Source organism: Embiotoca jacksoni, unplaced genomic scaffold (genome assembly GCF_022577435.1).
Source record: "Embiotoca jacksoni isolate LCO1_2020_lvr unplaced genomic scaffold, fEmbJac1.0.p SCAF_17, whole genome shotgun sequence".
NCBI classification, from domain to species: Eukaryota; Metazoa; Chordata; class Actinopteri; family Embiotocidae; genus Embiotoca; species Embiotoca jacksoni.
In genome coordinates, this window is record NW_027185307.1 from 1,670,211 (window position 1) to 1,684,304 (window position 14,094).

At 45.0% G+C, this 14,094-nt stretch overlaps 1 protein-coding gene across 1 annotated transcript in view; it reads left to right on the forward strand.

The window, feature by feature from the left end:
- Nucleotides 1-14,094, forward strand: part of sspo (SCO-spondin) — a 100,104-nt gene that overhangs the window by 50,260 nt on the left and 35,750 nt on the right. Inside the window, exons 76-94 of the mRNA XM_069151234.1 lie at nucleotides 780-950; nucleotides 1,032-1,111; nucleotides 1,197-1,366; nucleotides 2,055-2,101; nucleotides 2,178-2,378; nucleotides 2,740-2,910; nucleotides 3,188-3,388; nucleotides 3,523-3,622; nucleotides 3,739-3,959; nucleotides 4,284-4,436; nucleotides 4,578-4,744; nucleotides 4,826-4,971; nucleotides 5,213-5,427; nucleotides 5,512-5,547; nucleotides 5,646-5,810; nucleotides 7,484-7,690; nucleotides 10,200-10,367; nucleotides 10,638-10,772; nucleotides 11,768-12,005. Of these exons, the coding sequence (XP_069007335.1) occupies nucleotides 780-950; nucleotides 1,032-1,111; nucleotides 1,197-1,366; nucleotides 2,055-2,101; nucleotides 2,178-2,378; nucleotides 2,740-2,910; nucleotides 3,188-3,388; nucleotides 3,523-3,622; nucleotides 3,739-3,959; nucleotides 4,284-4,436; nucleotides 4,578-4,744; nucleotides 4,826-4,971; nucleotides 5,213-5,427; nucleotides 5,512-5,547; nucleotides 5,646-5,810; nucleotides 7,484-7,690; nucleotides 10,200-10,367; nucleotides 10,638-10,772; nucleotides 11,768-12,005 (2,992 nt within the window). The remainder of the gene's footprint in view (nucleotides 1-779; nucleotides 951-1,031; nucleotides 1,112-1,196; nucleotides 1,367-2,054; nucleotides 2,102-2,177; nucleotides 2,379-2,739; nucleotides 2,911-3,187; nucleotides 3,389-3,522; nucleotides 3,623-3,738; nucleotides 3,960-4,283; nucleotides 4,437-4,577; nucleotides 4,745-4,825; nucleotides 4,972-5,212; nucleotides 5,428-5,511; nucleotides 5,548-5,645; nucleotides 5,811-7,483; nucleotides 7,691-10,199; nucleotides 10,368-10,637; nucleotides 10,773-11,767; nucleotides 12,006-14,094) is intronic.

Sequence of the window (14,094 nt, forward strand, 5' to 3'; positions counted from 1 at the left end):
CGTTCTCTACATATTCTTTGGTTTCCTGCGTCTCCTTCCCAATAAGAGCAGCCGTCTCTCCTGATGTTCATCTAATTAATACCTTCAGTCGTACTAAAATACATCCTGGTGGGTGCTAAATATATATATTCACATTTCCCTTCCCAGTATTTTACACGTTGAAGTAGAAACGCCCAATATTACATATGCATGCAGGCAAACACGCAAAATAGACAACGTGTGTTAAATGACACGTCTGAAAGATGCGATCTTCACTGCATGTCGTTGGCAGATCAGCTGTGAAGTTTGCTTTTACACATGCAAACCTTTAGTAAATCAATCATATGCTTATGTGTGTAGTGAGTGAACTTGTTGTCTAAATCTCATCCATTCTGCACACTAACATTTGAATGCATCACCGCAAATATATCTGCCGGCTTTGTTCGCTTATTTTACCTAAATATGAACATGTTTTTGTGCACGATAAATGTAGTGAAAGCTTGACAACAGTATGGTCGTGTTTAGTAAACAGTAAACACTTTAGTGTGGGCGGGTCCAACTTATATCTGAATAGTGAAGTGTCCAGAACTCCATACTCAGAGCACATTTCAACAGCAAGGCAATTCAAAGACCTGAGGGGTCGGGATGGTTCAGAAGGTCGCAGCAGATCACAAATGTATTTTGTCCCTCAACCATTCAGTACTTTATAGACCGACAGCAGCAGTGATGAATTGAACAGATCTCACGAATCTTTTCTGTGAAGTTATAATCTTTTTTTTCTACTTCTTGGCTCCTCTCAGGCGACGGTGGCTGGAGTCAATGGAGCAACTGGACGGACTGTACCAAGTCATGCGGCGGGGGGGTGCGTAGCCGCAGGAGAGACTGCGACAGTCCCAATCCAGAGGGGGAGGGGAACTACTGTGAGGGGCTGAGAACTGAAGTTATAGTCTGTAACTCTGACCACTGTCCAGGTACGTTTAGGAGTTACAGCCCCAGATGAGTTCACTGTGGAGAATAGTGTCCGTGATATAACAACATGCGTGTGTTTTCAGTGGCGCCGTGTTCTCGGGTCTCGGGCACCGTGTTCAGCAGCTGCGGGCCGTCCTGCCCTCGATCCTGTGACGACCTGGCTGTGAGCGTGTTGTCACACATAAACACTCCTTTAACACTCAGTCATGCTTACATACAGAAGATAAGTATGTTTTCTCCTGTCTCAGCACTGTGAGTGGCACTGTGAACCAGGATGTTACTGTACGGAGGGAAAGGTGCTGTCTGGTAACAGTACCGTCTGTGTGGAGAGGGACGACTGTCCCTGCTTGGACCTCAACACTGGACACCGGCTGGAACCAGGAGACACCACGGAGGCCCCCGATGGATGCAACAACTGGTCAGGAGGATAGACACAAGGAGCAACACAATACATGAACATACAACACATTACAGGTTCAGTGTGCAGGATCTACAGGGATCTATTGACAGAAATGAATTATAGTCATATTTATAATTGTGTTTTTATCAGTGTATAAAAAACAGTGCATTGTTGTTCAATTGCAGATCAGACAACTTTCAGGTGTTTTACCGCCACCTTCTGACAGAAGTAACACATTACATCCAGATGCTTGGAAAAATGGGAAAAAAGGAAGAACAAAAGTTGCTAATAGATTTTGTATATTTCAACGACTGTTGATACCCTTTATATCCACAAATTCAGCCATCTTGCACCCCCATTTTTACTACAGTAGCCCAGAAAGGCCAAACCAAACACTGGCTCCAGAGCAGGCGTCTCCAACCAGTAGATTGCGATGTACCCAGTAGATCAAAGGAGCTCTCAGAGGATAAAAGGTTGGACACTCCTGCTCTAGCTCACACACTATGCTGCCACCATAGATTATCCTGCACATCTGGGAGGGAAGGGTGGGGTGGGGGGGTGTTCAGTTGGTTGCAGTCTGCAACCTCACCAGTAGATGTCACTAAATCCTCCACACGGCTCACTGAAGACACCCACAGAGAACCAGCAGGGGAGAAAGAAAGGTTCAGTTCCTCTGTGTTCATGTGTCTTTCCTTCTGTGTTTCAGCACCTGTGAGGGGGGGAGGTTCAACTGCACGAGAGACACCTGCCCAGGTGAGTGAAGACAGCTGCTCGTTTCTGTGTGAGATTAAATGAATATGATTCATGGATTTATCACATGTCTGTCTAGTGTCGGGTGGCTGGTGTGAGTGGTCCGAGTGGACTCCCTGCTCCAGGACCTGCGGGGCAGAGTCGGTGTCCCGCTACAGGAGCTGTGGGTGTCCTGGACCCAGGGCTGGAGGGGAGTCCTGCTCCGGAGAACAGGAGGTACACAACGGCGTCGGAGTTCAGATCCAGAGGCAGCCCTGCCCCGTCATCACCTTCTGCCCAGGTAAGATGGTCGGGAACCGAAACACAACTATTATAAGTAAGTGAAGGCCTCGGCAGAGAGTGAGTTTACTGATCAGATGGTTTTGTCTGGAATTACTCAGAATCAGAAGCTTCTGTTTGGTTTCACTGCAGACTTTCACATCTCTCTGTCACAAATATGAAGCGTTCCTCTGCAGTCGCTTCATAAAGAAGCTTTTAATGTGTTTTATTTGTTGTTATCATTTGTCCTCTTTTACGTTTTCTTTTGTTTGCCACGATGTGTCCACCTCTCTCTGTTTTCCTTTTCAGCTCCTGATTCTCGCTCAGTTACAGATAGTTTGTTTGTGCCTCTCCTCCTCCTCCTCCTCCTCATCTCTCTCCAGTTCACGGTTCGTGGAGTCCCTGGTCCTCGTGGTCTGAGTGTGATGGGTGCGCCGGCTCGTCCACTCGTACCCGGGACTGTAACAGTCCTCCTGCCAGATTCGCTGGTCTTCCCTGTCTGGGAGAAAGCAGGCAAAGTCGCGGCTGCCACGACAACATAACTGTCTGCTCGGGTCAGCATAATAAAGGATTGTTTGTTTATTGTGGATGTTTGTGGAACAGCAGTAAATAAAAAATCCAAAAGGCCTGTCGAGACAGAATAGCTGCCGTAAAGGGAAGATGAGTGATTTGGTTGAACTCCCCCTGCCCTCCCATGTTCCTCTGCATATCAGGGAATTTTATTTTGGAAGGAAGGAATTCTTTTATTTTGCCTCAGACAAGCGTACGTCTATAAGATAGCAGCCGTGACTCCCCCTCTGTGCTGATCCTCTCCCTCCCTGTGTCCTGAAGACTGTGGTGGAGGCCAGGAGGAGTGGTCCTGTGGGAAGCCCTGCCCTCGCTCCTGTTCCGATCTCCACGGCGACACGGAGTGTTTGGACTCCCCCGGGTGCAGCCGGACCTGCGGTTGTCCCGGCGACACGGTGCTACAGGATGGAGCGTGTGTGACCAGGGAGGAGTGTCGCTGCAAATACCACAACAGCTCGGCCGCCGGTCCGATTCATATTCTGTCGATGTGATAAACGTTAACGTGAAGTTCTGGTGAACTGTGTTGGACTCATCAGCTGGTTTCTGTCTCTGTTACAGGAATCACATTCAGCTGGTTATTAATTTGTCTCTTTGTGCAGGTGATCTGGATTCCAGAAATGCATCATGGGTATGGCCCGGTGGATCTGATTGGCAGTTTGTGAATTCAGGAGACAACATCATCAGCGACTGTAAAAACTGGTACAGTACAGTACTCTCTGTAATCAAATCAATATATTCAGATGATAATAATCCAAACACCAAAAGTTCAACGTCTTGATATTCCATCCTTTTTGTGTTTTGTTGTCTCGTCTCAGCTCATGTGAGGCCGGCGTTCTGCAGTGTCAGTCTGTCCCTGGTTGCCACGTCGACGGTGGCTGGAGCCAATGGGGAGCCTGGACCGAGTGCTCACTTCCTTGTGGCGGAGGAGTGAAGTTCAGGAGACGTCTGTGTGACAATCCGTCCCCTCAGAGTGGTGGACGAGGCTGTCTGGGTGCCGCCGAGCAGCCGAGAGACTGCAACACACACTCGTGTGCAGGTACTCATGGCTGCCGTTCCACATTAGAACTTGTGTTTTTAGACTTCAACACAACTGGGAGAGAAATTCGTTTTTTAGAGTGCAATTTGAAAACAGTAGATGCTTCTTTCTTGGTACTTTAAACTGTTGTGTTCTTACTTGCTGTGCATTCATGTGGTGACATGCACTGGATTGAAAGCACTCACGTAATTTGTTACGTTGAAATTAGATTTACAGTGTTTGTGATGACTATCTGTGTTTCATTCAGTTTCTCTTCACCTCACTGTGTGTGTGTGTGTGTGTGTGTGTGTGTGTGTGTGTGTGTGTGTGTGTGTGTGCGTGCAGACTCCACGGGCCCGTGGCTGCCCTGGTCTCGGTGGTCCGTGTGCTCCGTCAGCTGTGGTGGAGGGCAGCAGTGGCGCTCTCGTCTCTGCAGCTCTCCACCCTGCAGCGGCATCGCTCACCAGAGCAAAACCTGCAACACTCACGTCTGCCTCGGTGAGTCCCTGTTTCCTCCATAATATCTGTCGCCATGACATCCGGATTATATTGATTGTAAGACTCAAAGCACCCTTTTTTTGTTTTTGTCTTTTGTATCTTTCATCGCTGTCTCTGTGCTGACGTGATGCCGTTGAGCAGAGGTGGGCTGTCCTCCTGGCCGGCTGTACAGGGAGTGTGAACGAGGTGAAGGCTGTCCCTTCAGCTGTGCTCAGGTCAGCGGCAGGGAGGGCTGCTACTCTGATGGCTGCGAGGAAGGCTGCCACTGTCCGCCGCACACCTACCAGCACCTCGCAGGCTGCCTACTGGTGGGTCCGCAGCAACTTCAGTTTTTCCAAACAGTGTGAAATCAGCTCAAATGAATTAACGAGAATGTCACTTTGTTTCAGGAGTGTCCGTGTCTGGTGGATAAAGAGTTTCTGGCTTCCATGCAGAGTGTCTCCATCACACCAGTCTCATCTCTGCTCCTCCAGAACATCTCAGAGGGGATGGAGCTCCAGTCTGGAGATTCATTTCTTCATGACTGCAGCACCTGGTGAGCAGAGAATCACCCACAGTTTCTTAATGCTGGACAATTAGAGGGTTCATTTATGTCTCTAAAATGTCTAAAACCCTGAAAGATCCTTATTTAGATCTTTTAAAGTAACAGATTAAAGCACCCCAGTTGCATTTCAAATGAAAAACACATGACGTTATAAAATAGTGGCATCAAGTCCACATTTCTGTCTTTTTGAGTTGTCAACTTCCCATCGTCCTCCTCCCTCTGCTCCCTGCAGTGGCTGTGAACACGGCAGGTGGAACTGTTCCCTGGAGCGCTGCCCGGTCGATGGGGGTCTGTCTCCCTGGGGCTCCTGGAGCCCCTGCTCGCTCTCCTGTGGCGGTCTGGGACTGAAGACTCGCTCCAGAGGCTGCACGCAGCCGGCCCACGGAGGGAGGCAGTGCCAGGGGCCACGGCAGGAAACGACCTACTGCCAGGCTCCTGACTGTCCAGGTACAGTGGCTGTATGTAATGAAGAGGGAAACTTTGTTGGTGATATTTGGTGATGAATACGTTCCTGTTTTTGCTTTTTGGCAGTTGTTGTTGCTCCAACAGAAGAACCAGCCGTACCGGGTAAAATAACAGCATTTAAAAAACACAATACTACTTTTATTCTTCTGCTTCTGCCACCTTTTTCTTTTCTTCCTTTATTAATCCCCCATCTTCTCCAGATGAGGATTCTGGCTTCTCTCCGTGGTCCTTGTGGAGTCCCTGCTCTCAGACCTGCACCGACGCTCTCAGCCCTGCCGTGAAGTCCCGCCATCGACAGTGTGTCAAACCTCCCTGCTCTGCAAGCTCTCACCAGGAGAAGGCCTGCAACCTGCCCCAGTGTCCAGGTAGGACTCAGTACTCAGTGCATCTCCTGCAAACCAAACAGGGCTCAGTGTCACGGTATAAAACGTCCATAGCAGCAAGTCATTGAGAAGTGAGGTCACAAGAGTCGGTGGAGTTTTTGCACTCATGAGCAGCAGCCTGCGGCTCAAATGTCGTTTGTATGGGAGAACTTAAGAACAGGAGGGCATTGTCAGTCTGTGAAACTCAGTTGTTTTGCTGACTCATGTGATACAACAAAGGATGAACTATTTTAATGTTTAGAGCTTGTGTGTTTGTAATGTTCACAAAGTTGATCTGAGAAACAACAGAACTGATGATGCCATAGACGTGTTGTTTTATTCACTAACCAGAGCAGATGAGGTCAGTGCAGGACCACTGTGGTACTCTGTAGCTTTGAGAGTTATGTGTCAATGTCAACATAATGAGGACATTGAAGTGTTTATTGTTTTATTTTAATCTAAAGTTTATATTCCAACAATGGAGCTAAAGAGTAGTGAGCATAAACAAATGGAAATACTATAAAGAAAATACTAGTTCCATGTTCACGTTCATTTGTGTGAAATGTGTGTCTGTGTCAGTGCACACAACAGAGCAGTGAAGGAAGATAAATAAAGTGAAGAGCTTAAATGCTTTATCAATAAGATTCTCATTCTCATGCTTCAAACACCAGTCTGGCCTCAGATTCCCGCCCCTTCCTCTCGGTTGGATTACGCATCGCGTATTGATCACAGACATGCAGAGCGTATCCTCTGAAACTGCACAACTTGAGCTTTCCAGAAATATCAGTGTGACCAAGCATTGCAGAGAAATATATCATGTATAATTCCAGAACGCCCGGTCGCTTCACAACGTGCTGTATTTCAGAATAAACAGCAGAACTGAGCCTTTCTGATGGTACCTGTTGTTTTTCTGTTTGTCAGTTTTCAGCTAATCCAGCAGTTTTAAAATCTGCTGACTTCTGTACTGTCCCCAACATGGGACTGACATTACATCCCACTTTGTATGAAAAAAGATAATAATAATAATGTATTAATGGGCCGACACTACAGTGGACTTATCAGGTATATCCCAGGTCCGTATGTCCTTAGTGCGAGTCTCTGGTTTGGGCTCCGGGACACCCGGAGACATTCAGGACATTTACTGTATACATTTATTTTCTGTCAGGCACTGAGCACATATTTATCCATTTGAGTCAGTGTCCCACAAGCATGGTTCAGATATTTCCAGATTCTAAACAATCTCCTTTACACAACTCTAAAAAGACATAGCTACTGACAATATAGTATGGTGAGATACATGTAAAAACATAAACATTTGTCCTTGATATAAAAGCTAATATAAAAAAATCTCTAGTCTCTCAAGTATTATCAAATTTAATGATAAAAGATCTGGATAGCCTAAACTGTCTTGAAAAAAACAAGACAGAGCATGAATGGTTAGCACCAACAACAACCAAGATATGAACTTAAAACTGAAGGTAGTGAAATGACCCTGAAAATAGGCTGCAGGGTTCAAAGGTTTCAATGAATGGATATACCCACATTTGAATACAGTAAACAGATGGCCCACTGTCGGTAAAGTAAACTGTAGTGGCAACAGAGAGAAACAGAACAGGAGACCAACTGAACAAAGATCCTCACAACTGTATTAATGTTTGATATGTTCCCATATGGAGGCGAGGTGTGTGTCAGGCCCGACTGTGCATGGAGGAACTGTTCGTGGACGGAGTGGGGGGAGTGGCGCTCCTGCTCACGGTCCTGCGGAGTCGGTCAGCAGCAGAGGATCCGGACCTTCCTGAACCCCGGTACCAACGGCTCGTGGTGCGAGGACATCCTCGGAGGGAACCTGGAGAATCGCTTCTGTAACATCCGGCCCTGCACAGGTTAGATAACTACAGCAGCATGTGGAGTCCAGTTTTCATCTTCAATTCAACCGGCTCAGTTATTAGAAGTGATGTTCCTTATGACACTTCCTGTATTTAGCACAAGTGTCAACTATGGAAAGATTTCCAGACCTCAGGTTTATAGAAATCTATTGGTTAACATTGATTTCCATTCATTTTAGAAATGAAGGGAATGAACTGTAGTCTGCCAAACTGCTGGAGATATGAAGTCCTTCACAGTAAATTTGACCCCAAGAGTTATTTTTTTCTGTTTAATAATGCAGTACAGACATGTTAAAACGGTCGACATTAAAACTGCATTATCATTAAAAACAGGAAAGTTTGATAGTGACAAAAGCTCAAAATAAAGTCTAGAAAGAAATGCCAGAGAACCATAAAACATTTAATTTGATGTAAGGCGAGGCAAGTTTATTTGTAGAGCACATTTCAACAACAAGGCAACTTAAAGTGCTTCACATAAAACCATTAAAAGCATCAAAACATAAGGCAGAAGAAAAGGACATTAAACAACAATTAAGAACAGTGATTTAAAAATTTAAAACAGTGATTAAAACATTAAACAAGCTAAAAATAGGATGAACATTACAGTTCACGTTAAGAAATGCTCAAATGTGGTTCAGTGAAAGGCAGCAAACACAAAAGTATTCAGTCTTGATTTAAAGGATCTGAGAGTCTCAGCAGACCTGCAGCTTTCTGGGACTTTGTTCCAGATATGTGGAACATAGAAACTGAACGCTGCTTCTGCGTGTTTAGTTCTGACTCTGGGAACAGGAAGTAGACCCGTCCCAGACGACCTGAGGGGTCGGGATGGTTCATAAAGGAGCAGCAGATCACAAATAAACCGTTCAGAGCTTTATAGACCAGCAGCAGGATTTTGAAGTGGATTCTTTGTTGGACAGGAAGCTGGTGTAAAGACCTCAGAACTGGAGGGATGTGGTCCAGTTTCTTGGTCTCAGTGAGGACTCGAGCTGCAGCGCTCTGAATCAGCTGCTATCTGACTGACTTTTTACAGAGACCCTTGAACACACCGTTACAGTAGTCCAGTCTACTGAAGTTTTTCCAAATCCTGTTGAGACATAAGTCCTCTAATCCTCGATATATTCTTCAGGTGATAGCAGGCTGATTTTGTAATTGTCCTGCTGTGTGTTCAGATTGAGGTCTGAATCCATGACTCCTCGACTTATGACTTGGTTTGTGGTTTTAAACGTCACTGATTGACTTTCAATCGTTCTTCCTCGACACCAAAAACAATGACTTCTGTTTTTTCTTTGTTTAATTGAAAAAACTTCTGGCACATCCAGTTGTTGATTTGTTCAATGCATCTTGCAGCCCTTGTATGGGTTCATAGTCCCCTGGTGTTGTAGTTATGTAAATGTGTGTATCATCTGCATAATTATGATAACACACTTTGTTGTTTTCCATAATCTGAGCTTGTGGAAGCATGTAGATGTTGAAACTAATTTCCCTCTGCAGTTCCTTGGCAGTGAGTGAGCACCAATAAACAGGGTCGTGGAGTTTCTGGAATATTATAGAAGTTTTTTCCTGACATAAAAAGTCACAGGATTAGATTATTGTCTGGGTCAAGTCATGGAATCTCATGTAATGTAGTTTGAGGCATGTTTAAATTTTAGTTGCCATTTACCAGTAGGTTGTTATTGAACTCTTTTCCTGAGTGATTTTATCTCCTTCCAGCTCTTCAACAGTCACTTCAGCCAAGATGGGCTTTTTCCTGGAGCTGCTAATTAAGGAAAACGTGCCAGGAAAATTTACATTTTAAGGATTTTGGCTACAAAATGATGACTTCAAAGAGTTATACTCGACAACAGAAAAGCCAGATGTAAAGTTTGTGAAACTACTATTGACAGAAGCATCACTGCAGTGCTGCAGCTCAGTGGAGGAGAATCTTCAGGCCAAGGACATTCATTGATTTCTTTCCCATTTAAGAGGAAGTATTTTGCTCAGTTTATTGTTGAAGCAGCTAAACATTTTTTTTAAAGTTTTGTAATGAAAACGCCTGTAAACTAGTAAATAAAGCTCACAAACGGATGGGACTAAAATAATGCGGCTGCATTTGTCTGACCAGCACAAAATGGACTGTTATAGAAATTGAACTTTGCAGTCAGTGAAAGTCAGAATTGGAGTAGGAACCCTGAACTAAACAAACAAGGCAATAGACATTGTACAGCGTTACATAAATTAGTATATTACACATCCACATACAACAGAAACAGGTTTTAGAACATGATACAAAACATGTCAAAAGAACTCGCTGGTTTGGGCTCCTCAAAGAACATATGGCATGTTATTCAAAATGAACTCTTAACATTTGTTTTCAGGTTTTCCTCAAACTTTTGCTTTTTTTGAGAGAGGCTGAATTTCTCACGACACATTTCAAGGTGAACCTGTAATGAGGTGCCAGGTTGTTCACTCAGAGGGATGTGCTCAGTGTTGACGCTCCTGCCTGTGTGTGTGTGTCGGGATGATGTAGTGGACGGAGGCTGGTCCCGGTGGAGTCCCTGGTCCCGCTGTGATAAGCGCTGCGGTGGCGGACGCTCCATCCGAACCCGCTCCTGCTCCAGCCCTCCGCCCAAGAACGGAGGCAGGAAGTGTGAAGGAGAGAAGAACCAGGTCAAACCCTGCAACACCAAACCGTGTGGTGAGACTGACACACACACACACACACACACACACACACACACACACACACACACACACACACACACTGGATGTGTAGATTACTGTGACCTCAGACTAAGTTCATCCTGTGCATGGATGAGTGCTCATTAATTCAGCATATGGCTGTTTTCTCTGTGTTGAAAGAGTCAGCTCAGCCCGTGATCAGCATCCTCAGTGAGGCACGTTATGGAAAGGAAAGTGCCCGCGGCATCATGGGAAAATTCATGACCTTCTGTTTGTGTATTGTCAGACGAGGAAGGGTGCCCATCGGGCCAGGAGTTCGTGTTGTGTGCCAACCAATGTCCCCAGCGCTGCTCAGACCTGCAGCAGGGCATCGAGTGCCAGGGCAGCGCCGAATGTCAACCGGGCTGCCGCTGCCCTGAAGGTACCCACACTGCCGTCCTTCTATTAAAAGATATGGCTCTGTGTGTGTGTGTGTGTGTGTGTGTGTGTGTGTGTGTGTGTGTGTGTGTGTGGGAGGGGGGATGACTCTTCCCTAAAGGTCCTGTCCCTGCTGGTGTTCAACAGATAAGCATATATGTGTCTGTGTGTACGTTTGTGTTTGTGCTGCGGTCAGTTCACCCAAATTACAAAAACATACTTTCACACTTAATAGTTTTTAACTGTGCAGTTTAGTTTTTATTGATCTAATTTTAGAGGTAGTTTTGAGGTCTCATGTATTCTGCCTCCACCTCGGTACAATAAACTGGCTACATGAGACATTTTTAAATCAACAATGGATCACATGGCTGTCTGTATGTGAAAGGTGTCACTCATAATGACGACCACAGGAAGCTCTCACCAGACTTTTAAAAACTATTTTTTAGCACCTTTCAGATCATTTTTTTGGGCTTTGCAGCCCATAACTTTATTGTTTTGTATTTACTCTCACTGCAGCTGGTTGTAAGCTGCCTGTCGACTGACAGTAGGCACACTGGAGACGAGCTGCTGAGCACAGTGGAGATTTTATCAGATAAAGATATTTGGTGTTGACAGACAAGAATGAGCAACGAGGACAAAAAATATTTGAATTTATGAAATAAAGAATAATGATAATGTTGCTTTGTGTCCACTGAAAGCACAAGTAGGTAACTGTCTGCTCACAAGTTCGTTGCTGTATTTGTAACTTGTTTCTGTTCCACTTGTGAGTAAAATGTAGATAATGCACGTTGAATTGGTTTTGAACTGAAACTGCTGAGATCAAAATAATGATTGAAACCACTAGAGGTGTGAGAAAATATGTTTAATGCAGTTTCAGTGAGCTGATGCAGACCTTAGCAGAACCCCTGTCTGTTCATGACCTCACAGTCTGAGTAACAATTTGGTGTGTGTGTGTGTGTGTGTGTGTGTGTGTGTGTGTGTGTGTGTGTGTGTGTCCAGGTCAGCTGCAGCAGGACGGCGTGTGTGTGCAGCTGTGGCAGTGTGACTGTGTGGACTCTCTGGGACAGATGTGGGCGGCCGGCAGCTTGCACCAGGTGGATTGTAACAACTGCAGCTGCTCTGACGGACAGCTGCTCTGCACCAATCACAGCTGCCAGGCTCCCTGCGTGTGGAGCTCCTGGTCCAGTTGGGCACTGTGCAGTGTTTCCTGTGGGCGGGGCCAAAGAACCAGATACAGGTGAGGAAATATAAACTCATCAATAACTGTTTATGTTTATTAAAACAACCACATTAGTCGGAGTCTCAGGAGTGATTTAGGAAACTTCTCAGAGCAGGAAAGGACAGAAACCTTTATCTTATTGAGGAGGCGTGGTCGACCCCATTGCCAGCTGACGCATCCTTTTAAAAGATGTGATTGGTTGATCAAAATAAAATGCACTCTTGTTGGTAATGGGCACAGACTGGACAGCGACCTCCAGTGGATATTGAATGAACTGCGTGTCAATCCAAGGCTGTGGAAGTGTTTGTGTGAGTGATCGCTGCTGATGAAAGTTTCCAGTCACCAAATATCTTCTATCACTTTCATCTCTGTGTTCTTTGTTGAGTGGGAGAAGTGAATGTCTCGACCACAAACATCATCGCTACACGATATCATCTGTAGAGTTTCATTAACTGTCATTAAAACGTATGAAGAATATTTCTCTGACCTCGCTGGACTTTAGCAGTTTTCTCCTCTGATGAATAAACTCTTCATCCTCCCTGATCCCTACAGTTCTTCTGCTGAGGAGGGTGTGGAGAGTCTTTAGGCAAGGCCAGTTTATTTGTATTGCACATTTTAACAGCAATTCAAAGTGCCGAACATAGAAATAGGTTGTAGTGCAGTGAAAGATATTAAATTGAGTTCAATGAAAGGCGCCAAACAGAAAATTATTTAAAGGATCTGAAAGTCTCAGCAGACCTGCAGCTTTCTGGGACTTTGTTCCACAAATGTGGAGCAGAAAAACTGAATGCTGCTTCTCCAACTTTAGTTCTGACTCTGGGAACAGAAAGGAGACCTTTAATGCACATGATGATTTTCCTGCACATGACGGTGCAGACGTCACCGACGGTAGACAGACTGACACCTGTCGCCCTCTGAGATTCAAATGATGTTCATTCTGCAGCAGAGCAGCCGATGTAGCAGATATTAATATCTGTAGCAGATATTAATGCAGGACGTCAGGAGGCTGTGGAGGGTGTGGAGGTCCAATGGTCCCAGTCTGTCCCTCTAAAGTCTTCTCAGCTAGATTCCAGTTTATTCATGTCAACAATGAATCTTCCAGACAAACAAGAGTTAGTTATGGAGTTCCACAAGGCTCAGTGTTAGGCCCAATACTTTTTACTTTGTACATGCTTCCATTAGCAGATGTCATCAGGAAGCACTGCATCAACTTCCATTGTTATGCAGATGACACTCAGCTATATCTTTCTATAAAACCAAATGAAACTAATCAGTTAGTAAAACTTGAAGCCTGTCTAAAAGACATAAAGGCCTGGATGACCAAAAACTTCCTGCTTCTAAATTCAGACAAAACAGAAGTTCTTGTACTTGGTCCTAAACACCTCAGAAACTCTTTCTGTAATCACTTAGTTACTCTAGATGATGTTGTCTTGGCCTCCAGCAAAACTATGAGGAACCTTGGAGTCATCTTTGATGAGGATTTGTCCTTTAGACACCACATAAAGCAAATCTCCAGAACTGCCTTCTTTCATCTACGTAATGTTAATAAAATCAGGAAAATCCTTCCTCCTACTCTTTAACTGACTCATACCTCACCATCTTCTTCTCTCCCATAGTTTCTTCTTATTATCTGTTGTCTCCATTCAGTTCCTTCGCTCGTGTAGTTTCTGTTCTTTCTTTTCCAGATGTCCCGTCATGGAGCTGCATGTCTCTGCTCTGTGATTGTTGTCTCCACCAACAGTTCTTCTCTTCTATCTCTATGCTGTCCTTTTCTCTCTCTGCTCTCCTCTCACCCCAACCGGTGGAGGCAGATGCTCCACCCACCTCTGATCCTGGTTCTGTTAACAGAAGCTTCACCCACCTCTGATCCTGGTTCTGTTAACAGATGTTCTCCACCTCTGAGTCTGGTTCTGTCGGAGGTTTCTTCCTGTTAAAGGGAGTTTTTCTTCCCTCTGTTGGAGGTTTTTCTCCCTTAAAGAGGAGTTTTTTCCTACTAGCTTATGTGGGAATTGTTGAATTGTTGGTTTCTCTGTATAATATTGTAACGTCTTGCTGTAAGGACTTTAATGTGTTAAGTGCCATGAAATAACCTGTGTTGTGATTTGGC